Source organism: Acanthochromis polyacanthus, chromosome 1, assembly GCF_021347895.1.
Source record: "Acanthochromis polyacanthus isolate Apoly-LR-REF ecotype Palm Island chromosome 1, KAUST_Apoly_ChrSc, whole genome shotgun sequence".
Taxonomy (NCBI): domain Eukaryota; kingdom Metazoa; phylum Chordata; class Actinopteri; family Pomacentridae; genus Acanthochromis; species Acanthochromis polyacanthus.
The window spans coordinates 44,923,196-44,950,756 of NC_067113.1; the positions used below are offsets into that span (position 1 = coordinate 44,923,196).

General features: G+C 41.2%; 1 protein-coding gene across 2 annotated transcripts; it reads left to right on the top strand.

Annotated features, from left to right (window-relative positions):
* Positions 1-1,926: 1,926 nt before the first annotated feature.
* lrrc17 (leucine rich repeat containing 17) lies at positions 1,927-27,086 on the top strand. 2 transcript variants are annotated; one of them, XM_022202895.2, is made up of 5 exons: positions 1,927-2,220; positions 10,761-11,124; positions 12,667-13,153; positions 22,542-22,697; positions 26,075-27,086. In XM_022202895.2, the coding sequence occupies exons 2-5, from the start codon at positions 10,873-10,875 to the stop codon at positions 26,515-26,517; spliced, it is 1,338 nt and encodes a 445-aa protein (XP_022058587.1). In that variant the 5' UTR covers positions 1,927-2,220; positions 10,761-10,872; the 3' UTR covers positions 26,518-27,086. The 2 variants fall into 2 exon arrangements, with proteins under 2 accessions (XP_022058587.1, XP_051811712.1); XM_051955752.1 differs by lacking the exon at positions 10,761-11,124 and having other exon boundaries at positions 1,933-2,220.
* The last annotated feature ends 475 nt before the right edge of the window (positions 27,087-27,561 follow it).

Genomic DNA, 27,561 nt, shown 5'->3' on the forward strand with positions numbered 1-27,561 from the left:
AACTGCTCCTGCTGCTATTCTGTAACATGGTGGCCAACCGCTTCTCGTCAACAAAGCACTGGAGTGTCTAGTCACTCTCTTTACTGCTTCATAGGTAAATATAAAGATTTATTTAAAGAAATTAAAAATATATGTGTATATCTGTAGTCTTCTTTTGGCTGTAACAAAATTGCAAAAAAATAAAAAATAAATAGAACCTGTGAAACTACAAACCACAACCTGCTGGTGACAAAATAGTCCACAAATGGCTCTACAAATGTACTGACAATTCATACAACAGCTAAGATATTTCAGTCTAAATCAACTGACAAACAAGCATTGTCATATTTAGAATGTCCAGTGTGGTGAAAATCCACGTTATTGTGTTTTGTGGTCCTTCTAAAAAAGGAGATGAAGATGACAGCCTCCGCCATTCCTCAAGAACCCCAGTTTTAAAAGCCAGTAAGAATTTTACTGAGTTGCTATGTAACAGCAGAGGAACCAACAGATCCATTCAGAAAGAGCAGCTGCCTCACAATCCACCAGGTTTATTTACTTTCCAGAGCTGCTTTTGTGAACTCTAAATTGTCTCATCCACAAGCAAAACACAACAAATGTTCTGCTGTTGGGTGCAAGAGTGAACTCAAGAGTGTTAATGCACCTTCAGCATCTGAGCAACTGAAGACCAGAAAGTTTTTTTATTTTTTATTTTGATGGCAATGCCACCACAACAATTTTAAAAATTCTCAGGTGCTGTTTCCATCTGTTCACTTCTCTCCTGCTCTCTGTGCTCATATATACTGTATTTAGATATGCCAGATTCCCAATAAAGCTGATATAAGTTGCATATTATTCTGTTTCTGTTGTCAAATGATGCACTCACTAACCCACTGACGCTAAATGTTGACCACTTCACAACCATTTCCAATCTGTGGCTCTGTACCACTGAACTACTTATTTTAAAACTACAGTGCTGTCTTACTAATTCTCCAAGCACGTGTTAAAAACATCTGTGCTGTGAGTTCTGTGATATTTTTATGTAAACTGATTGCAAAAAAAGAAAGTTTGAAGGGATAAAAAGTCCTGGTCTTACACATTCATTTATGGTCTGTATCATCTGCCATAAGGTTTGCCCTATCACAGATGCAGAGAGAGTCTTCTTCCTGAAGGGGCTGTGGACTGCAGACACTGAAACAACCCATTTAGAAAAGGGTTAAATCCAGGGTTCTACAGTCACATTGAAATGAACCCTCTTTGCAGTATTTTGAGTTGAAAAATCATAATAAATTGTGGGCTCTTGTGTAGATATTCAAGGGGCACAGTACAGGACCTTTGAAGCCACACTACCTTTCAGCATGCCTGAAAGTTAGCAGGACAGAAAACGACCTCTTAAAGGTGTCTGGTTCCGGCGCTTACACTGCTGTAAACTGACGTAAGCCAGGCGACGACTGGCAAACAGTTTACACAGCCTTGTGAAACAACAAGTGTAGCCTGCAACATGCATTGGAACATCCTCCAAGGCCTAATAAGAATGGAGAGATCCTCCACTGGAGCGGCGATCAAAGGCAGATGTTGGAAGTGGACCAAGGCTATTTTGGAACAGGCCTGTGAAGATTTATGGTACATCTCCTTGGCTCTCCCTTCTGCGAGTTACATGACAGAAAAGCAGACTGATAGGAGGGCACGCTGGTGTTTGCAGAGGTGTTTTTGCTTCTGTGCCACCCACATGCTCAGACCTCTCTCTTGGTCTATCCGACCAGTTAAGTCCACTGGTTTAACTGAGGGGACCAGTGCGGGGTTGCAGCCTTCCCACATATGTGTGTTTATGTGTGTAGCGTTAAACCAGACACAGGCTTGTGGCTCCTAGGAGAATCAGTTTTACTTTGCTCACAGTCTCTCTCTCTGTCTCTGTCTTCACACTCTCAGTGCGATCCAGCTGAGTGGGTGAAAAGCAAAGGAGAGAGAGAGAGAGAGAGAGAGAGAGAGAGAGGCAGCTTGTATAAGGAGGCAGTAGTCAATCATTCAGAGAGAGAGAAAGAGAGAGAGAGGGAGAGAGAGAGAGGGGGAGAAGCAGCCACTCGCTCGTCCCTCACTCCAGGCTCTAAGTTTACAGGCAGCCAGGCAGATTTTCTTGGCTTGGATGCAGCGCTCATGACAGGATTTGGAGCCTGGGACGCAGGACCAACCGGAGATCTGCAGGTCCGACTGGATCAGCCCCAGCCAGATTCTCACCCTGCACAGGTAGGACTTCAATATCATAGCAAAGTGCACCGGATTTATCTATCTACAGAAGATTAAATTCCCAATTTTTTTGCTCAGCCAGCCAGCCATTATTCAATATGCAAGAGAAAAAAAATTGGCAACAATGATCTGGCAACATGCATTGGTATAGTTCTTGCTGATAAAATCTAATCCCCTGAAAGCTAAGAAAGAGGCCGCAGCAAATTATATTAATGTTGAAGTAAAGAGGGTACAAGGTTGCAGAGTATGCTGTAATAAAACCCAAAAAAGGATGAGCTTCTTGCTTCTTTTTTAAATCTCTTAAAAGGCATGGACAAAGAATGAACACAGCTGATTCATTTGAATTCACTGTGAGATATTGCTTCAATAATTGCTCCTTTCGGCTGCAGCTGTGAACATATGAATGGACAGAGCTGAGTTTGCATGAGAACAAAAACCTGAAATCACTTTTTTTTTAAACTCCTGACGTTTCTTCCAGTTTTGCATTTGAGGAATTGCTGAAGTAAGCGCTCCTTTCCCACTACAAAAACTGATTTAGAAAAGTTGAAGATGCCAAGTTTATGAAGGGTCATTGCACCCCGGCATTCATCTTGATTTCCCCCCGAAGGCGGATGAATTCCCCCGCAAAGAAAACACTCTGTTGCTGATTTTAGATGCTTCCTTGGTGCTTTTGTTATGTAACCATCAGGCGGTCCCCACGCTGCCATAATGGATTGAGATAAACCCCAAATCTGCCAGAGCGAGGGGTTAGCGTCTCCTCTCGGACCCTCTTTGTAGGAAGGAATTTTGGATAACCACATCTACCAAGTGACTCCCGTTCATTGAATACAAAGCCGGTTCTTTATCTTGTTTAGAAAAAGGCTATTTTTTCAAATTTTAAATGTTTTTCTTTTTGATGATTCGACTACAAGATAGTCAATGGGAAGCCAAAGCTGATGTTGTACGCATGTGTGGGTTGGTTAGATGTCATTGTCTGTGCAGCTACATGCACATGTGCACAGAAAGTTACATGCCCCATGTGTGCAGAACGACAGCAGCGTGTGGTTTCACTCTGGAATCTGAAAAAAAAGGAAAAAAATGGGGGAAACAGAAACTTGCTTGACTTGCACTCCGATTACAAAGTGCAGGGGGTGACTTTTATTGCAATATCTGCTGTTTCAGCTCGCCGCGGTTAACTTGGAGTCTTTGTAGTACGAGGAGTGAGAGAATGAGTGGGAGAATTCTGCCTGTGTGTGTGTGTGTTTACCGTGCAGATGTGTCTGGCAGCGGTCCAGACCAGTCAACATTAGCTGGGCGGTGGGGGAAGACATTGTCTGCTTGTGTGTGTGTTTAAGCTCTGTTAAACATCTCTTGACAGTGTTTTAACTCCCCGATTCTAATGAAGCAGCTTGCAGACACTCGAGACTTTTAATGGGAAAACAAACTAGCAAGTAGCTAAACACTGCAGAATGTTGCATAATAATTAGATAAACTCTTCATTTTTCTATCAAATGTGACACATTTTGGCTTGAATGCTCATAAATGTGATGTTTTCTGATGGGTTTTGAGTGTTGTTAAGCAATTTTGGAGCATAATTAGATAAGAAACATAAGAAAAGATGCTTGGATGTTGCGTGAAAGTTTGCATACAAGGGTTGCAGGTGTGCATGAGGCTAGTTGTTGGTGCTTTTGTGCAGAGAATACAAGAAAACTGCTCTCTCCTGGGTGTAAAGGAGACACAAAGGCAGACAATTTGGCTTTTTTCCATTTGAAAAAGTCGCCCTCTGTTTGTTTTTCTGAGCTCAGCACCTCTGACCCTCCCTGAAAAAACTCAAAGTGTCATTTTCTGTCTCTAAACTTCCCCCCTCCACTCTTTTTCCTTCGCTGCAGGAATGTCTGGTTTCAATTAGGCTCTCAGGGTTGCATGAAGGTTTCTCTCTTTGCATGCTCTCTCCACACACGCTGTCTGTCACTGTCTCATCTTCTGGCTTTGGACTCAGGTTTCTGATCAGACTCCTTTCCTCTTTTGGTTCTCTGTATGTTATTCTTTCACTCCTATCACCCTAAATCTCTTTGTTGTAGCTACACGGTAACCAGCTGCAGACCTTTGAACACGGACACACTCACAGGAAATTTAGCCCAAAGGAAACAAAGTCAGGTCAGCTTACCGGGAGGCTTGCTGGCATTTGAAATGAAAAAAAAAAACTACCTATAAGCTCGCTCCTTGTTCCTGCTCTCCAGATTTCTGTCAGTTTTTCAGGTAATTAACAGCCTGAATGAGCGGCTGTCGGCTTTCCCTGTGCATGCAGCTTGGATGGAGGCAGGATTTTTCACATTTTTTTACATGTAGCTCAGGAGAAAAAGCTCATTCTTTGTTTTTACAGCCTCCCCTTCTTGTTCTCACTTTCTCTCTGCAGCACAGTGACCCCTATGTTTCTGAACTCTTTCCATCCCTGGTGGTTTGTTCACTGTTACTGGAGCATGAAGATCCTCTGGGGGCAGCCAGTGAAGTTTGCGCAGTTCAAGTCTCAGAAACTGTGACAGGAATGAGCACAGATAAGGTTTTTCAGAGCTTTTATAAAAGGGCTTTCTTGTCGATAAGCCTTTAAGTCGTATTTGCAGTGTCTCTGACTTGTCTTGTCTTCATTTCAAAGTGTACAATAAGCCAAGGACACATATGTTCTAGTCTTATAATGTAATATTTAATAAATAGTCGAGGTCACCAGCGGTTTAGGGCTCATATCTCGCCACTCGATTGAGACAAGTTGGAGCCAAGACCTATAAATCAACCATGTTTCGAGCAATTTTGACTTGAATCTAGAAAGTATTTTTGAGTCACAAATGTAATCTGAGCACATATGGAGTGAGCGCAAGTCTTTTATTCCGAGCCAGGTGTAATTTCCCTTGATATTTTCTATTACGCTCCTGATTTTAATCGCGTCCTCAGGACTTTCCTTCCGACTTTCGCTGCCTTCCTGTGGTTCCCTGCAAATGGTTTCCAAATATGCGAGTGGCCTCCATGTGTGTTTCTCTTGATCGCAGTCATCCCTCAACTCCCTCTTCCTGACGTAGGTGGTATGTGATGGTGTTAGAGGCCAACCTGTCTGTGTTTCCTCTGGTCTGGTGAGGCCAAACGACCCGTCTAAGCCCACGCAGACAATACAGAAAACATACACAGAAGGAGCATGTGCAAGCATATGTCTGTTTTTTGTGCTCTTTTTTTTCCTCCACTCTCAATACCTTTGTGAGCTGCTGCCGTATATATGCCCCCTTAATGCGTATCTGCATAAATATACTGTTTTTATTCTATATCTGCATGAGATTCCTGCTGCCTCTTTCACACATTTACGCTGTGACCTCCAGTTTTTTTTTGACAGAATGGTCACTTCTTCTTGCTAATGTCACTTCAGAACTCCAGCCAAACCTCCTGCTTACATTACTGTAAACTTTCCACTTCATTACACAACACTCACAGCCCTGCTTTAAGTGCATGTAATGTACAATATATAGGGTGCTACTGTGCCTGTGGTCACTGAAGCTTTACCTTGAAGCTTTTAGTTAATGCCTTCATAAATAAAACGCCAAGTAAGAAGTGCAAGAGTTGATTCAAGTTTAAGATAAAGGTGCATTAAACACAGCAGACTTAAGCATTTACTGTATTCAGTGGTTTGTTTTCACTGAGAGTACATTTGTGCTGAGTACTTTCTTATCTTTACTCATCTTCCAACCGATGAGGTAAGTTGTTTTACTTGGGAAAGCCATTAGAAATGACTAATGTAAATGATCAAACGGTGATTTTTCCATCTGCTCAGCAGTTTAAGACACACCGGCATAGTTATTGTCTGTTCAGTGCACTCTGGTGACCAAATATCTACCTCTGATGACAGAATCCTGTTCTCATTGTTTCATTTCTCTGAAGGCTTTAGAGGCAGTGTTTTCTGATTGTGGTTAGAAATCCACCCACTGCAACCAAGCCAGATATGTTGGCAAAAAATAAAATAATTAGCACCCACTATAAACCCCAACCAATTCTGTTAACAGGGTGACCTTGAGGCTTTTAAACTGCACTCTTGTTGGCATCGAGTATCTTTGCTAAACTGTGAGAAAACAGATAAAACTGCAATCCAAATTTGGCACTTTATTATGCATAAAGTGCTGAAGAATAAAATATGAGTGACATACAGGAGTAACTTTAACTTTTCCAATCTTTGGGGCTGATTCAAAAACGCCTCTGATTCTTCCAGCAGGTTTATTTTCACAGAGTTAAAATTGAAGGACAACATTTTACTTCCAGAACAAACTGGTTCAGGACAGATGTCAGTAGCAGCAAAAACAGTCTGCGTGATATTTACAGCAGAACCCCGAGGAAGCAACTGACCAAAACCTTGAGAGCTTTCTGCTCGGTGTTTTTAAACAGTGGGAGACAGTTTTACTTTGGCATGGACTGACCAGTGGGAGCTGAGGTGGGAAATAATACCAGACTGAGAGGGCTAATTTGGGATGGCGTGGCCATTAGGTGAACCTCAGGGATGGGTTTGGCCTGAGTGGGTTTGTTATGGCCACCGCTGGAATGTGTGTTGGGCATGGCAGGGCGACTCTGGCTATAGTTAACTAAGAAGGCCTGGACTTTTCCTGTTGAACAGCTGCAATGTGGAAAAGATCTAAGTGGTACCAGCAGTGGTTCAAAGGATTTGGTTCATTGATTATAGAGGGAAGTAAAGACCATATATAGATGTGTATCGAATGCTTTTTGGCAATGAAAGTGAATGATTAAATCATCCTGTTTCAGACTTTTCTTCTGTTACTTCTTATGCATTTTGGGTGAAACTAAACTTGAGAATGAGCTTAAACAACACATTGACTGACCTATGTAAGCATTCACTGTTACTTTACTGAATGTTGGGAAACAACAGCTTGGGGAAAACTTCATCCTGGGAAAATGTGTAGTTTTATTCAAAGTCTGCACCAAGAACTACAGCGGCGGCGGCACTTACCCAGCATTCACAACATAAAGCAAGATGCTGAACCTAAAGTTGGAGTTTTAGCCTACAAGATAACCACGGTAACTGAGACTGCATGCTTAACCTGCTCCAGAGGGGGTTATCTTCAGAGTCTGGGATTGAAATCAGATATAAGAAGCACCACCGACCCCACTAACCCTTACGTCAGGCAAACTGAATGCATTGTCTCGCCATGGGAACCTACATGCATCCAGTTAATCATTCAGAAAATTCATGAGTATGTATCAAAAAAGTTGATAACCACTGTCATGATACCCACAATCTTAGGTTTTGTCAAACCAGTTAACTCAAAGAAACCCTGGCTTTATCAAAATGACTTCATAGCACAACCCAATTCCAAAATTAGACAATTTTCAAAGCAAATCCTTTCAAAATACCCTCATCGCACAATGTTCTACCAGGTTAAAGTGAGAAGAGATGTATGAGATGATTGATAGTAACCACATACTCTTTTCTTTACTGTTGTAACCTAATGACTTCGCCTGAAAACAGAACACTTATACAGTTGTCGAGAGAGGATGTGTCTGGGTCCACTCAAGAACTCTCTCCGTGTTTTCCACCTTAGTCTAGTGTGGGAGTTTATCCTGGCTTAAGTCCCTCCTTGTGTTGAAACATGTCTCTCATCACCTTCATAATTGTGCAGCGCAGACACCAGAACATGGACTCTGCAGATGATGCACGGCAATATGAGGGAACACATGTCCAAAAATACCGAGAAAGAAGCTGAAAGAGCAATTCACCAAGATCCAGTTGGAGAAACCAGCTCACTAGAAGTGTCTTATTGCATGATGGCTTCAGTCGAAGAAAACGAGCTCTCATGTTTGCCTCATTTGGAAGTGATTGATAGCTGGACAGTTGAAAAATGCCCAGTGGGATGGAAAGTGCATCGCCAGATACATTCTCAGCTGCTTCTGTCTGTAGTTAGCGAACATGCCCAGTCTGTTATTCACAATGGAACGACACCATCTGCATTGACAGGCTTGTTCCACTGTGTTAGACTGGAAGACGGTAAGAGGGCTGCGGTTTGGTACAGTTGGACTGAGTCAGCGTACACGTGTGTGCGCCTGTGTGTGCGACTTTTCTTGGCAAACCTGTGGGTCTTGCCATTTCTCCTCTGATCACATTCGGGATCCATGACTCCCCTATTTTGCCATATGACCAGCGCACCCCCGCATGTTCACAAAGACAGCGACTTTAGCACAAGCAGCTGTGTGGCAGAAAACGACAATCACAGTCATTTTTTGAGCGATAATTGCTCATATTTTTCCAGTCGTGGAATTTTCATATTTGTGGCTGATGATAGTTTCACAGTTTGGCAGTGCAAATTGCAAGACAGAAAGGCTGCGAGAAGTAGTGAAAAAAGAAGACAGAGGCAGTAAATCAGTGTCAGATAGTGGTTTTGAAGCAATGCTTTCAAATTTGGGGAAATATTATAAATGTGTTTTCTGGTAAAGTGAGGTAATATGAAGCTACAGTCGGCTTTGATAGCTTCACTGGAAACACGGAGAAACCAGCAGTCTGGTTCTGTCCAAATGGAACCAAATAAGCTTACAGCATCTCCAAGATTCAGTAATTATCACACTATCTTGTTTGTTTACTCCACACACAAAAAACGAAGTGAAAAAACAAGTTGTGGTTAGTGCAGGACTGTTTCTTGGCTAATCTCGACTGGTTTCCTGGCAAGTTCACGGTGATGAAACTTGTAATGTGCTGTCAAATGATTTAACCATGGAGGCCAATTTCTCTGAGCGAGCATGTTTTTTTTAACTTGCCTAAACTTAACTGTATTTTTGGCAAATTGGATGACACTCGCAAGAGTCACTGTTGGCTTTGTTGTAGACATTTTAAATGTAAAATACAACATGAATTGGATGACTAATTTAGTGACTGCACTAAAATGGGAATTCAAAACAAATTTTTAAGTAAAGCAGCTGATAGGAATGAAGCTCAAATTCCATTTACAGGAGATTATTACAGGCATTATATTTCATTCTTTGACAGTTTCGAGTCAACAAACACCTACTGCATCCTTTGTAATCACTCATTTGTGGACAAAATTCTGCTTTTCTGTTTAGATTGTTGTTAGAAATTGTTTTAATGCCTGATTGTGGGTCAATAACTGCCCAGTATGACTGCATGTGGGTCCAGAGTGTTGAGGAAAAGGCAGGCAATCTTTAGTAAGGCATCACTACCTGTCTTTGGTGAATTCAAGCCGCAGTTGACTTTAAGTATCCAGAGATCCTTCATATTTTACGGAATAGCTGTGTTAACCAAATCCAGGTGATATGAGTTGCGTGTCACTTGCATTTTGTGGTCTTGATTGTTTGCGATGTTGCTGTGTAGCACTTGCTTGTTAAATGTCTGTATTTGTAATGTCTGGAGTTGAATTAATCCGACACAGGGACAAAGGGAATTTCTGAATTCAACAAAACTAACCAAACACTACCACGACAAAGGAATATAAAGAGACCAAGTATGTGTAAAAAGATGCCAAAAAACAAAGAGAAACGGCGCTTTGGTATGACCACAGTTTAACCTTTAACATGTTAATATGGAGGGCTGCTCAGTGAAGTAGTGGTTAGCACTTTTGCCTTGCAGCAAGAAGATCCCTGGTTTGAATCCCGGGGTGGGCCTGGGATCTTTCTGCATGGAGTTTGCATGTTCTCCCTGAGCATGCGTGGGTTTTCTCTGGGTACTCCGGCTTCCTCCCACAGTCCAAAAACATGCTGAGGTTAATTGATAACTCTAAATTGTCCGTAGGTGTGAATGCGAGTGTGATTGTTCGTCTGTGTATGTAGCCCTGTGACAGACTGGCGACCTGTCCAGGGTGTCCCCTGCCTTCGCCCAAGTCAGCTGGGATAGGCTCCAGCACCCCCCACAACCCTAATGAGGATAAAACGGTGTATAGAGGATGGATGGATGTTAATATGGAGCAAATGTCTTTCTTTCCTTCTAAACCTCCTTTTCCTGTTTTCTCTCCCTCTCTTCCCACTCCACTCTCACTCTGCTTTTCCACTAATTCTTTCAACATGTGCAGCGTTAACTATTTTAGTTGTCAGCGTCTCTCAACATGCCACCAGGAGAAACCCCTGCACATTTTACTGCACATGTTGATATAATAAGTCATATTCTCCTGTGAGCTTTTTCTCTCCTACAGAATCACTTGAATTTTTTTCTTTTTCTGTTTTATTTTTATTTGTGCATTATTTTTTCGACCAAAAGCCTTATTTGTTTACCCTATGTCATCCTATGACAAACTGGAATGATCACGTGTTAATTAAGGATTACACATAGTTGTGCATGGTTTGTTATTCCCTAACTTAAACAGTGGGATTCTTGCTTGTCAAATACGGTGCAAATAGTGAGTCTCTAAAAGCACAATTCAATCAAATTGAGCTTAGTAATCCAAATGTCCAACAAAGCACCAAATAATTCACCAGCAGCAATTCAAATGTAACTTAAATGGCTAAATTGTAAGTGTAAATATGATTTTGCATGAAGTACCCATCGAAAAATGTATTTATTTCCTCTTTGCACACAGCTGTGACCGGCCTCCTGTGTCCCCCCCCCCCCCCTCCCCCAACACCGATCTGCCAAGTACAGTCTCCCAAAGTCAGCTTGATCACTAAGAGACCCAGCCTCCATCTTTAGTTATGCATCTCCTTGCCGCCGTCATCCTCCTGCTGCTCCTCTCGTCAGCTGAGCCCCGGAGAGGCTCTCGGTCGAAGTTCTCTGTCCGAGGCAGAGGCAGGGCCGGGGTCTCCAGGCGCCAAACTCAGGAGTGTAAGGAATACATGGAGGCAGGGGAGAAGTACCTGGACTGCCAGGACAGGCAGCTGACCACAGTGATGCAGGACTGGCCCACAGATATTCAGCACCTACTGCTGGCAAGAAATAAGATTCAGGTATTTACAACCAGATTTCCATTTGCATGGTGCAGAAATTCCTGCACAAACCTGCTCAGATAAAACACACAACTAATTATCATTTACAGATATTACAGCATTTGATGCAATTTTGTGCAACAAATGCATCAATTTCCTTAGAGTTAAATGTCTCAAACCTCTTATGCCGAATGTAAACCCAGCTAGCTTGTTGATACCGTGAGCATCTGTGCACCATTCATTTGGGAGAGATCAAAGACGGACTTTCCTGCTATGTGTGCATGTGTGTAAGTGGGTTATTGCAGATCTGAGAGAATGCACAAATGAACAGGATGTGTGTGTCACAGGTGTTGAGAGAACCAAAACAAAATGCGATGCCAGCAAGGTAATAAATAAAGGCTAATGAGTCCCAGACAATGATCAAAGCAATGAAAAGTGAAGACAATTAGTGAGCGGATTTTCTGTTATTTTTAGGTTTAACTTAGGCCTTGTTGGATTTCCACGTTATGTAACGTTTAAAATGTGCTAATTAAAGTTGTAATTGGAGGTTTAAAGCTTTAACCTGGAGTTAAAGCTGCATTAAATCTATTATGTTCTACTTTGATATTATAAACCATGTAAAAGATGTTGAAGTTCATGCGGTCATGCACGGAGAAACATTGCCCTGCTCTATAGTTTGTTTGAGTTCTGTTCTTGAAAAGATCTACTTTCAGACCCAACATGGCCATTGTTTCCAGCTAAAAACCTCTAAGAATCTATTGTATTATAACAGCATGGCACCAGTGGCAGTCAAAGTTGCCAGACGGTGAACATAGTTCATCTGAGGAGCCTAATATTGACCCAAGAAGTATGTGGAGACCAAAAGTTGATGTTAATGTTGCTCCATGTGGGTTTGTAAGTAGCAGTGACTATATCACTGTAAAACTGTTTGGCAATCTTGTATAAGAGTGTTATTTCAAGACTTTAAAACCAACTTTTTGACCTTGTTGACATGCTCACATGGTGTTTTTTTATTGACTAGAAGACATGTCATGAGCAAAATAAGCAGATATTTTCAGAATTTTCTAAAGGAAGCAACAGTGTAGAGTTCTATTTTAAGCCATTTTAGTCAAGAAACAGTTATTTTAATGGAGAAAGAAAACTTTATTATGCAAATTTATACAGAGAGATAAGTTTTTAGGGATTTAATGAATGACTGGTGATAAAACTGAACTCAGAAATTGTTATCTGACCATGAGTTCACAAAGTAAACTTGGAAAAAAAAAATCCAAGAGTACAAACCAGTTGTTTTCCTAAAAGCTGATTGGGTCTCCGAGGTACGATGCTGATCGCGCTGAAGTGTTCACTTACTATAATAGAGTTTGCTATTAATAAACTGAAGCTGAAACCACTGTGAGGAAAATCCTTGGTGCATGATGAATGTTGTAGTGCAATCGATTAACAATTTGTAGTAAATCCAACAGTTTAGTTACATATAAACCAGCAGATGGTAAATGCTACAACACGCTCCAAACATCTTGTGAGCAGATCCACAAAAACATCTGTTCCTTTCTCCCCCTTCAGGTTTTGCGGGACAACATGTTCTCCCAGTTCACCCAGCTGAAGAGCCTGGATCTCCAGCAGAACGTCATCTCCATGGTAGAGGACGGTGCGTTCACTGGCCTCTCCCAGCTCACCACTCTGCTCCTCCAGCACAACCATCTGAAAACAGCCAACGAGGAAGTCCTGCTCCCCCTGCCTCGCCTCACCTACCTCCGTCTCTATGACAACCCCTGGAGCTGCCACTGCTCATTAGATAGCCTGGTCAGGACCCTTCAGGTGCCGAGCAACCGCAACCTGGGCAACTACGCCAAGTGCGTGGAGCCTCATTCAGTGAAGGGCCAGAAGCTGAGAAAGTTGGATGTGGACTTGTTGTGTGCGACCAACAAGAGGCCAGACGGTGGAGATGGAGGGCGACCGAAGCCGCCGCCAATAAAGGTGAAGCCAGAGGCCACGTCCATGTGTCACACCTACATGTTTCCCAAACCTCTGTTGGACTGCAGCAGCAAAGGTGAGAGAATGTCAAGTTATGCCTCTCTGAAACTTAATATATTGTGTGGTTTCCAACTAAAATGCAGTTGACAGTAATTACACATCGTGAAATGTGCTTAAAACCTGATGCTGATGTGACATAACTTGGATGATGATACAACATAACTGATAACACACTGGTGAACTGTGGTTTGCTGTTGCAAACTGATGTATTACTCCCTCTGGATTGGTGGTAAGTTCTGCTACAAGTATTGAAGCTTAAAAATCTCTGGATCTGCTTAACAAGTGATGGAAAAATGGAGTCGGAGAAGGACATGTGTAGTAATTGTAGGCTTTGTGTTGGACTGTTGTGGTAAAGAGTGGTTTAATTTACCAGCTGGTCTATTTTCCAAACTTCTCCTATGATCATGAGATTCCTACATAGAGTTGCTGGACTCAGTTTTAGAGATCAGACATTTGGAAGGAGCTTGGAGCTGAGTTGTTGCTTCCTGGGGTTGAAAGGATCTAGTTGAGGCTGTCCAGGCATCTGGTTAGGATGCGTCCTGGGTTCCTTCCTTTGGAGGTTTTCTGGGTATGTACACTTTGAACCAGACCCTTGGGTAGATCCAGAATTTGCTAGAGGGATTACATATCTCATTTGGCCTGGGAACCCAGAGGAAGAGAGATAACTGGAATGCTCTTCTCTGCCTACTGGCACAGTGACCTGACCCTGGAAGACATTGGATGGATTGATGATAACCCAAAGGTTCAAACAGACTCCCACACTTTGTCTAAATTGCAAAGATACATTTATTGGTGCAACATTTGGGCGCCTCACCATAGGCCTGATAAAGTTCTAGCAAGTTGGAATCTGTTTGAACCTGTTAGATGGATGATAACACACAACCCGTGACACAGTCCAGGCAGCAGTGGGTGCCTTTAAGTCTGATGGTCATCATTGCCTCGTTGATGCTGGTTTATCCAGACTGAAACTATCTCACCAACTATTAGATGGACTGCCATGAACTTCTGTGCAGACATTACCAGCACCCAACAAATAAACCAGCATTGACTTAATCAAATTGATCACAATAAAAAGTAATTTGACAAAGTTTGTGAGGCTTGGGCTAATGAGCATCACATGACATTTGGGGAAGTTGTAGTAACACAGAAAAATCACCTCATGTCCAAGCTTTCACTGATTTCTTGGAGATATAAGGAAATGTAAGAAAAATTACAAAAATGAGATGGCAACCTCACTGAGCCCACAGATATGAACTGTAATCAGGATGCTGGGTGAACATAAATGAGAAAACACATCAATCAGACATGCACCAGCTAGTTTAATCCTTCACTGTTTGTCTTTCCTTGAGAAACATCCGATAGCTGCTATGTCTACAAATAGGGCCAAACTTCAAACACAGTGAATATAAGAGGCGACACAAACTTGCACAAAGTGTCCTTTATTTTCTCCGCATCAGCAGCTGTTTGTTTGCTGCCAGTATTTAATCAAAATCAACCAATCTTAGGTGGTTAGCTGAAGTTTGGCTACTTCTTTGATGTGTAACATGGCACAGAAACAAGGATCACCTTCTATTAAAGGTGCATTTCTGAGGTTTGCTCAGCAGTCTCTGGTGTAAAAGCACACTTGCTTGTCTAATGAAACTGCGCATGAGAGTTAATTTTGCAGTCTGATGCTTTGGCTACAACATGGCAGCCAGCAGAGATGTGTTTGTTTTAATAAGTTTGGGTGTCTGAGCCTCAGGGAGGGAGCAGATTCTGCCACACAGCAGTTTTTAGTGGAAAGATTTGGGGCTATGTACATGTACAGATTTATATTTGAAGGCAATTTCACATATGTCAGGCTTCCTGTTGAGAGTGTTTTCATGTGGGAAGTGTTTTGATGAGCTGCATTTTGGTGCATTTGTGTACTAATTTATTGCGCGGTTGTATTTGAGCAAATTCTGTAACATCTCTCTTGGGTGTCAGTTGTAATCTGAATGCATCCCTTAATTTTCTGCAGATTTCTGTAGTTCAAGAGATTTCAGAAGGCAGTAATCAGATGCATCTTTCAGTGCTTGTGGTTTTAATTTTATAATGACTCTGCATGGGTAAAAAACTGCCGGAAAAAAAGGCCAGGAAAATCCAAATAAAAGAATGAGAAGAGAGGAAACCGAGTGCTTCTCCAACTTTCTTTCTGCCCCACATGTTTTTACATCTGGTTCTATGAGACTGCTATCAAAAGTGGCTGTAACTGCTCCAGTGTTGCTTTTCAAAGAGGCGCAGATGACAATTCCTGGATTTTGTGAAGATGGATCGCTCTTGGTTACTTTTATGTGGGTTCTTTAAACTTAATTGCTCTGACACTTTTTGCCTTTTGTCTTCTTCTGCCCGTCCATTGTACAACACGTTGAACCCAAGGATTGCCTGTGTCCAAGCGAGCTCCCACACTGGAATGAGCAATTGAACACAAGTATAAATGGAGAGCTTATGCCCTCTTTTACAGACAAGCCAATACCGCACAATGCAGCGTCTGTGTTGTGTAAATGCTCGAGGAAGCCTTTGCATATTTTCCTAATTATTTTTTTTCTCTACAGTGAGACTTTTGAATCAATTCTTTATCTGAACCACTAGAAGGTTCCTCCGTTTCTCTCACATGCTGATTATCCCATCCATCTGTCCACATCTTTCCTTTTTTTAAAAAATACCCAGTAATAACTCTTTTCATCCTGCCTCCTTCTAAACCATTCCACACCATAAAAGCTATATGTGATGTGTGAATGTTCCCTAATACGCTACAGCTGTTGTGCATGACATTCAATACATGGTTTGAGCTCTTTTGATTTGGAAGGACACCCAAGCTGATGGGGCTGTTAGATGTTACCACATGATTGGAGTATTTTCGTTTTGTGCACCAGATTACGGCTTCGGTGTTTTCATTAGTTGCGATGGTTGTGTTAGATCTAATCACAGGTAGATTATATTGTTATGCTGAGATGCATTCTTCTCTGCCTTTTGTCTTCTTGACATTCTAAATGCTCACAGATGTGCACACAGTTTGGTCTGCAGAGATATGAAATAGCCATGAAAACCTTGGATTAAGTCATAAAGTATGACATCAACATGGCAACCCCCATATTTCAATATCGCTCCAGACCCTATGTTTCGTTCCCCTTATATGGGATTCCACGACTTTACCTCAAGTGAGGAGTTGCTTTTTTTTACGAAATCAGGGCATCGCTGCTCTCCCAATGTTCCATAATACAAATCCTTCTCCAACCCGCAAGAACATTGCAATGAAACCACAGTCAAAACGTCTGCTTTTAGGCCCCCGTTCTGCTCCACCTACTGCCCTCTATACCATTTATACAGTATGCTCCCATTAAATCAAGTGCAACCAGAGCTCCCGTGCTACCTCATAAATTATCCCGTAAACAAACAAAAATCTGTGTTTACATTCACTAACTGATTTCAAATGCATTTCCTTCCTCAGAAAACATTTGCAAATCCGTTGTTAAGTGCGTATTTACCAGCTTCCATTCGTCTTCCTCTTATTTGCTTTTGTTGCAGGCTGCTAATAACTGAAATAACATGGAACCATCAACAGGGATGTGGACTGTTTAGCCGGCGGACTCCAGCGTATGAGATTTTATTCATGATACAAACAAACAGAAATCCACTTGTGAAAATATTGTTTTATTATACTAGATGCCAGAAAGCTTTAATGATATGTATTTTATGGCATCAGCTAAAATAATAGAACTAGAAATGGTCTGCTACGGTTGATATTAAGGTGTTTTCAATGGAGATTTTACCACCAGTTGTGCTATGGAACAAAAGTTTTTGACTGTGTGCCTGTTTTGTTTGTGGCACTGATTCACATTGGACAGTTCGTTTTACTTTTTTCAGTTGATTGACAGTTATTAGTGATAATGCACCCAAAAGAAAGCCTCAAACAAAAAGGATAAAGACTCCAAACAAGCAAAGCGTTGCAGGATTTAAAGAATTAAAGATTTTCATGAGTATAAAAATACATTTTTTATTCAAATTTGCAGTGAATCAAATAATCAGCACATACAGTTTTGCACAGAATTGGGTTCTTTCAAGCCTCCATTTGGTTTTGGTGCACAATCCTTGCTTGGTAGTCCAGTTTTGTCCAGAAACATCCCATACAATGTAGTTCTTGGACTGACTGAATGTCAAAGCAGTGAAGGTGATGTAAAAGTTGAGCGAAACAAGAGGACGAACATGAGGGTTGGACCTTTTTTGTGAGATGTGAGCAGGCAGGGACTGAGAAATACAAAACTCACAGCTAAGTGGAAGCCTACTCTAATCCCTCTGTCTTGAAACTCTAGTTTTTTTTCCCTCTTGTCTATCTCTCTCTTTCTCTCTCGCTGTTTTTCTCCATGACTCCCTTCTTCTCTGAGGTGAACCACAGCAGATTTCAGTCTCCACATGGTTCTCAGTGGAGACAAATGCTGCGGTTGGAGTTTTTCATGCTGCGTTTCTCAAAGATGGGACTTTAGACTTGGATGATATTAGAATTTGCCTTCAGATTTCTTGTTTTTGGTTCTTTTAATATCCTGGATTACATTCTTACTTAAGAACAGCATTTAGATTTGTCATATCATTTTAAGGCATCGTTTTCCATTTTTGAACCATCTCGACTCCTTGCAACAATGTCATGTTATACTTTTCAGCCCTTAAAAAGAACAGCAACTCACTGGAAACCAATAAAGTCACTGTAGAGGCGAATCTGTACGTGACAGTTCTCACTACATGCCACATTTTAAGCACATTACGTGCAATTCAGCTCATGCAAAGTCATCTTTGAAGCGGCATATGCACGTCCCAAACCCCAATGTGCTTAAAATCACATTAGCTTATATAAAAGCCCCCCTCATTATGGATATTCCAAGTTGTTATGCATATGCCAGATGTGTTACATTAGAGCAAAAACCATCTTACAGTCATTACCTTTTTTCCCACAAATCTCCCAATGTTGCTCAGAAACCCATCTCCAGGGTGTTGATTGTTTTGTCCCAGCTCCTAGACTTTGCCTTCCAGACTGCGCTCATGAGGTCGATGAATCACGCTGTAGGTTTCAGAGGTAACATAAATCCTGCGTAAAAACATCAGGCCATCTGAGTGGGCAGGCGAGAAGTGAGTCATGTATGTATGGCGAGTCGACTCCCACGCGCTTGATGTTATGTCATGCTCTCCCTGAACTTCCTGGATCGTCAGGGGGGGGGTAAGGATAGCCAGCAGAGAAGAGGAATCAGGACGCAGAGGTCTAGAGCATGAATGAAAAAGAGGACAGTATCATGCATCAGGCTGTATAAAGCTTCTAGAGGACTTTCAGTGTAACCGATTTTTGTATTCTGAGGTGAAACGACCACTGAAACCAATTCAACATAACTTAAACCCGCAATATTATCTTTGTAAGGAACCACCTGCACTTATTTGGTTCTACTAGTAAATATAGCTTGGTAATCTATAAACACAGTTGTCAGGATGTTTAGAAAAATCTTTTTACCTTTGCCTCTTTTGCTTGAATAATGCCAGAGTTTATTATGTCATGGCCAAACATACCTCACATGAAAAATCCAGAAGCCATAAACATATAGGGTGCTTAGGAGTTATATATATAGATTTTTGCAAGTTCCTGATTAATGTTACAATCCAACCTCTACAGGGTGACTGGATGTAACAAAAACAACCAGAATGTTGTTGGTTTTGGTGAAGGGATTTATTGCTTAGTGGCAAAGGAACATAAAAGTGAAGAAAATGAACACAAGACTGGTGAGTGTTGCTAAATCAAAGAACATAATATAACAAAACGAAGGCTAACAGAGCTTCCCAAACTTATCTAAACCCAAAACAAAGCAACTAAACTCCCAAGCCAAACGTAACTACAACAGCAACACCCACCACCAATAACGAAAACTAACACAACAGTGCAAAGACAACTCAACAAAACAGGTGCCTCACACTCACACATTTGACCACAGAGGTCACAAACACACATTGATCACACAGGGAACGAAGACTCAAAACTCAAATGGCTTCTTCACTAAGCCCACAGTGTCTGTAGCACTCACCACAAGTGTCTACAGACCAAAGTGCTCTGCGGTACCCACCAACCCAACCACACATACCTACAGACCAAAACTTATCAGAATACAAACAAACGATCACACACAGAGGCACCAGGGCGGACTGGTCACAAATACAAGCCACCCAGACTAATGACATGGTTGCAGGTATATAGCCTGTAGGTGTGGTGCTGGCTGCATCTGGTTGGTCGGAGGTGGAGGGGAGCTGGAGGGTGGCCCAATCAGGAAGGTCGGAGAGAACCGGATTGCAGTGCAGGTCGTCAGGTCTGGTGTCATCAGCTGGAATGGCTGGCAGCTGGGGTTCCAGAGACTCTAGCACAACCACAGCTGAACCCACACATTTAATTCCCAACAGGACATCACCCCAAAAACCAGACGGCACACCAATACTGGTGGCCGTAAAATCCCAACCCTGCTCACTTTGTTGCTTCAGTGTGGGCTAGCGTCACTTCTTTTCCGAATGTGCAAACCATTATTTTAAACTTTGATGGCATTAAACCTCTCAGACGGGTTCATAATTTGCATTGTGTACAGTCTTGCAGCTAAAATGCAAGTGAGAAAGCCCCATATTAAATATGAACTAATTTGTTGCACATATTCCGCCTAAAACTGTGAAGAAAACGCATGAATCCAGCTTCCTCCCTGTCTAATTTAGGGCAAGATTCCAAACTGAGAAAAAAAAGCACTGCATTATATCACACATCTGACCCCAGAGTTCTCATGTCAGTGCTGTAAAATATTAACTGCTTCCGTTTCTGCTGTCTAAACATATTGCTCCATATGGATTCACTCTTACTGGGGCAAATTAAATATACAGCTACTGAAGGAGCTGCATATTTCACACTTTGGGAAAGTGACAATGACGGCGCTGCTGCGGGATATTTTATGAAATATAAGGAGAAGAAAAGCAGGGAAGAAACTCAGGCTGCGGACTTTCACTTAGCTCTACATGTTCACATAAATCACCGGCAGTGCTAGCCCATGCACTCTGGAGTGGGATATGTAGATAAATGAGCAGATTAATGTTCAGACCTCCTACTATATCGTGGAAACAGCTCAACCCTATGCATTCAAACTATGTAAATACTGCTGTGCATTAACTGCAAAGTATACTGCATGTGTTTAACTCTTGCCAGAAGTGGAACATCCGTGTTTTTGCAGTATAAATTGCTGCTTAAAGAAGCTTTAACTTGGCACTTTAATGTAAAGCAGGTGATAAACAATGAAATCAATAAGAAATGTACCAAACAAAGTTAACAAATAGGAGTTTTTGTAGGATGAAACACTTCCACAAAGGATGAGATTCTCAGGTCGTAATAAAGCACAAAGCATATTTTTTCCCCTCTTGACAGAAAAGTCCAATGAAGGACAGATGTTTGCTGGAATAATGACTCTAGCAGATTCAGCAGAAAGCATCAGTCCAAACTCAGCTAAGAATCAATGACTTTTACTTTTCCTGACATGTTCTCTCTCTTCCTCTTCCTCTCCTGAATGTTTGTTCAGTCAGCGGTCCAATCGATAGAGGTTAACAGATGGTAATGTCGGAATTAGCCTTATCTTAAATATTTGCTCCATTTAAAATCAGGAGATTAAAAGGATCGGACTTCCTGAAATCGCATTTAGCTCCAGGAAACACTGCAGCTCAAGATTAGAAGCAACATAATGACCCTCTTTTTTTAAAAAAAAACAAAACCTTGTTACCAAGAGAACGATATCTGATCGGAGACACTTATCAAGGCTTAAACTACTGTCACTGCTGGATCCACAGAGTAGCAGCTTATCCTCATTTGCTCTAAAACACAGATGACCACAGATGCACTTCTCTTTGGGCTGAGAAGATTTTTTTTGGCTCCTAAAGTCTGATTCCTCAGAAAGGAGCCTGGGAATTGGGGTCTGATGTTAGAATGATAGCGTTTTTCCAGCTTTTTTCCTAAATCTGTAAATGTGCTTGGACGCTGTTGCAGACACATGTATACCTCAGGCTGACAGGGAATCCCCCCCGGGGCATTTGCCGAGCAGAAGTTTTCACTGTGGCCGACCGATAAGTTGAAACATGGAGCTGGAAAGTCTCCAAAGTCTGTTCCTGCCTTTGTGAATGTCTGCTGCAGCATTCATCAGACATCACAGAGGGAGAATCATTACATTTCCTGACTGCACTGGCTGCATCTGTGCACATTCTGAATATGTGTGTGTGTGTGTGTGTGTAATTATGTTTTCTAAGAGTCTGTGATGATTTATGGCACCTTGCCTCCATTAATACAACATCTGTGGCAGTAAAGTGTGCATAAAGACTGCAACATCTGCTCCATAAAAGTGTCCGTAAGCATTCTTCTGAGCAAATTATGTACTCGGTGTAAATAAATACATGCAGGAAACTAGTATGAACGCTCTACCTCACACATATCATACACAATCCTTCTTTTTCTTTTTTCAAATGGACAGAAAAAGCACTCATTTTACATCAAAAATAAACATCATTTGATTATGTCTTAGTCGGTACTTAGCGCCAAAACACACTCGTGTTTTCTCTCATCTGCAACCGTTTTGTTGACAGCTGCAAAAACAGTCGCTCATTTTGATGATGCAGGTTATATCGGCCACCTAGTCTGTTTAAACAGAACTACAGCATGATTCATAAGAGAAGACAAGACCTTTAGTTCTTGTATTTGTACAAATTGCAGGTGACAGACGTCTAATGACAACGTGATCAGTGAAAAAGTCGAACTTTTGCAACGGAATCTTCATTGTAGCTTCATATTGACTGCATCAAATCTGTATTTTACCTGCCTCAACATTGCTCAGATGGTAAAACGTTTCAGAAATGTGTCTCAGCGTGGGACTGATTTAAAACTCTAGAGAGGCTCTGTTATACAGATTGGATATGGAGGACTGGTTTGCTGGTTCATACATTAAAGTTTTCAAAGATAAATGTGAATGTGTGTGTATGTGTGGGACTGAAAACACTGTAAAAAAAAAAAAAAAGTGGGAAAAAACAGAACTTCCCATTTGGCAAATAAGTGAAATATTGATATACATGCTGTGACCCTGGACTCCTTCCTGAAAATGTGAAATCTTGCGTAAAACTGAAAAAACATCTTGAAAACATAAAGATGCAGACAGACTGATCATCAATTCAGATTTCTGGAGTTGTGCACATCTGTCAGCAGGTATACATGAATTAATCTTTACCTCTTATGCTAAGATAAATACTTGTTTTCAATCGGGGCAAATATGAAATTTAAATTGTAACATTTTCTTTTATGTCTGAGTTTCAAGCCTGATATTTCTATACTTTTCTTTCTCTCACTGCAGATTTGAATCACATCCCGTCTGACCTGCCGTCTGACATCGTGAAGATGGATCTGTCCAGTAACAGCATCAAACATCTCAGGCCCAAACAGTTCCTGCTGTCCAAAGACCTCAAGCTCCTCAACCTTAGCAGCAACAACCTGCACCGTATAGATACAGGTAACATAACAGCCCTCAAAACAAGGTTTCTGGTCACACAAATACCTTATATAGATCCAATATGGCCTCAAAAGACCCAAACGCACACTCCAGAGAAACAGGAACGTTTGCAATACTAAAGGGCTTAAGCAACAAAGTTACAGGTTAGTAGGTGAGGTCAAAAAGTACAAAACAAGATCATAAATTGATGAAAAGATCAAGTGAAGCACAGAAAGACAATGTGGGAAGGAATGAATAGTGGACCGACGGTGTAAACTAGTGAGTGACCTGGATGCAAGTTTGGAAAATGGCGGGAAAGAATGGCGGGAAAGCAGAACCGTTAACAGTGCTTGGCCTGAAAGAACAGGGAATTTAGAAGCAGGGAAACAGACAACTAAAACAGAATGAATTCAAACTTTCGAAGCTTTTTGTTTTTTGGCATTTGGCCTGTTTGTCCAGAAGCATCGCAGGTTTAATTCCTGAAAACAGAGCTTTTGGAAAACTCTTTCTGGGGTGCAGACATTCAGGAAACTCTGTGTTGAATTTTGACACGCAGACAAGGAAAACAGGATGTTTTTTCTCATCATATTAGAGTGGGGGTCATCATCCATTGCAGTTTGTGCAGCTGCAGATGTAGCCAAAGTAGTGCCAGTGCTAACGATGTGAACATACAGTTACTGGAGCAGAGGAGTTGAACCCTATTTTTCAAAATACCTGTGTATATAGGGACGAGACCTACAACGTAAAATTGTGGCATAATATGGCCATAAAGGGTTTTTTTTTCTAATGACAAAATGCATTAAACCAACAGTGATCACAACAGTAAACTAAAAGCAAGACACCAGCTTAGATTCTTACAGAAAAATGTCAGTGATTATATTAAACAATGTAGATCACTGAATAAAACCTTTGCACCGGGATGGCTGATATTCCCTATTTAATTTCCAAATTATAGAGTTTCTGAATGAAAATTGATTTGTTTTTATATGTAAAATACCTGTAAGACATTCCAGTAATACTAAATCGATCAGCACTCTGGCGCCCCTCAACAGTTTTTCATTGATCTTCTGCAGTGAAATGTTCCAAAAACTAGCACCAAAACACACCACATGCACCTGTAGGACAGACATGTGCAGCTGACGTGGAGGAAAATGGTCTCAGATGATGGCGATTTATTAGAAAGGCACTACCATATTTTGACTTCACTGGCATGTTAACCTGAATTAGGGGCTCATCAGTGCTTTCCTTGTCAGTCAAGGTTATAAACCTTTACATAGTAGACCACATTTAAGAAGGCAAATATTTGACTAAATAGAGATCAAAGCAAAGCTGCAAAAATTTCAAGCTGCTTCCTCATAAAAAAACTAGAGCATTTAGTGTTGTGGAGTTCATTTTTAATGAAGCAGAGCATCTATGCTGAATGCTAATGCTGCCTCAGCAACAGAGGAGCAGCAGAAAAAAAGAAAAAAAAAGTGCATATTCATTACTCTCATCACGCTAATGATGTCTGGGCTCATGTCTTCGTGCCCGGGAGGGAAATCTGTTACAAAAAGCTCGTAGTTATATTCATTATCTTGCAACACATGTAAACAATCTGCTGCAGTTCGCCCCAGCACGTCGAAAACTATTTGGAAAGTGAAAAATAAATTCTTTGTAATTCTGAGAGCCTGTGATAGTCGGTGACATGTGGTCCCAATCCTCGCTCCCCCTTTTAATCATGTTCACATTCAGAGAAAAATAGAAGAGGCTGTTTGTTTATGCTTTTCATGTGGTGGATGACCAGAAAGGAAATTAAAAAAAATTCAACTCCGAGGCTGCAGAATATAACTCAAAAATGCACCAGTATTTGTAATAGTATTTCAGCGGTGGTTTTGGCCGGTTGTTGTGCCAGATTGTTGCAGTTTTTCTTGGCAAGGCAACTCCTTAAATAGACAAAACAATAATTTAGGAGTCACGGGAAAGTACAGTGTATATAAAGGTTAATTTTCTGCAATTTCCTCCTGACTAATAGCCTGATATTTTGGGATGTGCAACAATGTGGGTGTCATGAGTCCAAAAGAAGTCGGTGCAGGTTATCCAAAGCTACTTTTATTGTTTTGTGGTGCTGTAAATGAAGGCTTTTACTTTGCAATTTGTTGAAAAACAAACAATGACAATAATTTTAAAGAATGGCAGGATGCGAATGGCATGAAACAACGACCCGGTTATGGAAAAACAGACATTTTACACCAACCAGGGACATTCAGGAATAAGTTGGAACTGTGAGAGAATTGTGCTTGTTGCAGAAGATCACAGAGGGTGCTGATTGTGACCCAAAAAAGAAGATGAACAGTAGTGAATTTGGGTTATCCAGTGAAACAATCAAGAGATGAATGAAAGGCCTCATCCCTCCTCTACTCCTCCTTACTGTACTACAGTTTCCTGCATCCTCCTTAAAGCTAAATTATGATATTATCTCTTACAGTAAATAAAACAGACAACGGAAGGATCTTCGTCATTAACATCCACTCCTCATTTTCCTTCATGTCTCCAATTTCAGTGACATTTTTCTTTTCACTGTAACTACTATATTCCACACACTCTTCCTCTTCCTCCTCCTCTTTTTCCTCCTCCTCCGCTTCTCTTCCGCTCCGTAAAGATCAAAGCTGGGCCAAAGGCTACACTGGACAGCATGAGACAGTCTTTGCGGTCCCATTACTCCCACTCAAACACAGTAGAAAAGCAGACCGCTGACAATGTCTGGAACCTTTCTAGGGATGTCAGCTGTCACCTGTTAGCTCCACTTTGTTGGATCGTGGAGATCATGAAACCAAACTTCAAGTGACAGTCCATTCATTGATTCACAGTGTTACAGCCACTTGAATTGTTTACATGCAGTTAAATAATGATGTACAACTGTAACTTGTAATCTGTAAGGAAACACTTGCATTGTTGCTGTCTTTGGAAAACAGCTCATAGCAACAGTTTCAATGACTGTAATTCACTTTTGAATGACTATATGCAATATAAAAGTGTTTTGTTTGATGCTCAACAGATGATGAACAGTGAAGCTTTTTCTATAAGAACAGCTGCAGCTTGAAACAGTGTCGACAAAATGAAAAGCAACCCAAACAAATTGCTGAAAGAGGCCAAAAACCTCTGAAGAACTGAGGGAAACTACAGTAGAGTGATCATTCTTTGTGGTGTCTCTGCTGCAACCAACCCTTTTCACATTAAATAGTTATTTGACTCTTTGTTGATAATGAAAATTTTTCTTGGCCCTATGAATGTATTAAAATAAACACCACGAGCAAAAAAGAATCAGGAGGGTTTTGATAGAAGAGAACAGAGGACAAAGGTTTCAGTATTCAGAAAGCAGCATGAAAAGCCAACTAATTAGTTTTATTTTTCTTTTCCAGCTGCATTCGCAGGCCTGCTGTACCTCCGTGAACTTGATCTATCCAACAACAGCCTCCATTACTTCCAGTATGGCGTGCTGGAGGACCTCTACTTCCTGCGAAAGCTCTCTCTGGGGAACAACCCCTGGATCTGCGACTACAACGTCCACTACCTGGTCTACTGGCTGAAGCATCACCCCGGCGTGTTTCACACCGGCCTGATCTGCTCGGAACCGCAGGAGTTCAAGGGCTGGAGGGTCGAAGACTACGTCAAGACCTACAACGGGGAATGTCCCAAGGATAAACAAACTGAGGAGAACGATACGGGACAGGGGGCGCAAGGAGGGTCCGAAAATGAAGCGCAAGAGGTGATTGGGGAGACGACTGAGGGACAGGATGAGTATCTCCCAAGACCCTTGAAAGAGAAGAAGCCCAACACCTTCGAGATCATCAGGTTGAGTTAGAATGGAGGTAGAGCATTGGACTGGTGGTTTAGTATGGAGGGAAATTTCCACAAGAGCTTTAAAATGGAGGTCTGAGGATAAACTGAACAGTGGTTAAATAAAGGTAGACTCAGTAATTTGATGTTAAAAAGCACAATTTTGTGATAAAATCCCTTACTTGGGCTTATGATGTCATCTTCGTAGTCAAAAAAGGATCCATTTGTTTTGTTAGATTAAAAGTTTTTTACTTGCAGTGCCATTCTGCTAAGTTTACCTTTAATAGAAGAGCTAGGAGAGATTTCATTTGAGCTTTTCCTTTTATATTTTTTGCAAAGCATTCCCAATAAGGTCTGTTTTGGATTTAATATTTCTCAGTTTCCCTCCAGAAAGATGTCTTTGAATCTCCCAGACAGTGAACTGCAGGTGCTCTCTTTTGTTTTCCATTACAGTAATTTTAATATTGACTTCAGGATATACTACTTTTTTCCTTTCCCCTCTCCTTCAAAAAAGTAGTTTTGGTCTTGTTTGTATTAATGTATGATATTGTCTACCTGTTTTTCTGGAAATAAAATTGGGTTTATTTTTCTGAATACTTGCTTTGGTCAAGTGATGGACAGACATAACCGAAAGCAAACATTTTTAATAACATACTGACTTTGTACCTACAGCACAGAGCTCCCACTCATCCATTAAAAATGACAGGACGCAGATGTACCTCACAGTGCAGTGACTCATCGGTTTAACGAGGACTCGAAATTTCCGGATAGTTTGCCGAGAATATGCCAAAAAAAGCGCCACGACTGATAATTTGGGGAAAGCCTGCCAGATTATAAAAATGACCAGATATGAGATGATTACAATGAACAGTAAGGATGATGGAAACTTTGAGTCGAGTGCAAATCAGGCGTTTTTGGCGTTTTGACCTCTGAATCTACTGAAATACACCTCAAAGGGTCTGCAGGTGACATTTCTGCATAAAATGCATATTGCATGTGCAAAAATGGAACTCTGTCAGTGATATTTGATGTTTTTGGAAACCAAAACAGTCACTTTTCACTGATAGTC

Coding starts and splice junctions, on each gene's coding strand:
- lrrc17 (XM_022202895.2), top strand. CDS start 10,873: ATGCATCTCCTTGCCGCCGTCATCCTCCTGCTGCTCCTCTCGTCAGCT. Junction 13,154..22,541: donor GTTGGACTGCAGCAGCAAAG/GTGAGAGAATGT, acceptor CTCTCACTGCAG/ATTTGAATCACATCCCGTCT. Junction 22,698..26,074: donor CCTGCACCGTATAGATACAG/GTAACATAACAG, acceptor TTTCTTTTCCAG/CTGCATTCGCAGGCCTGCTG.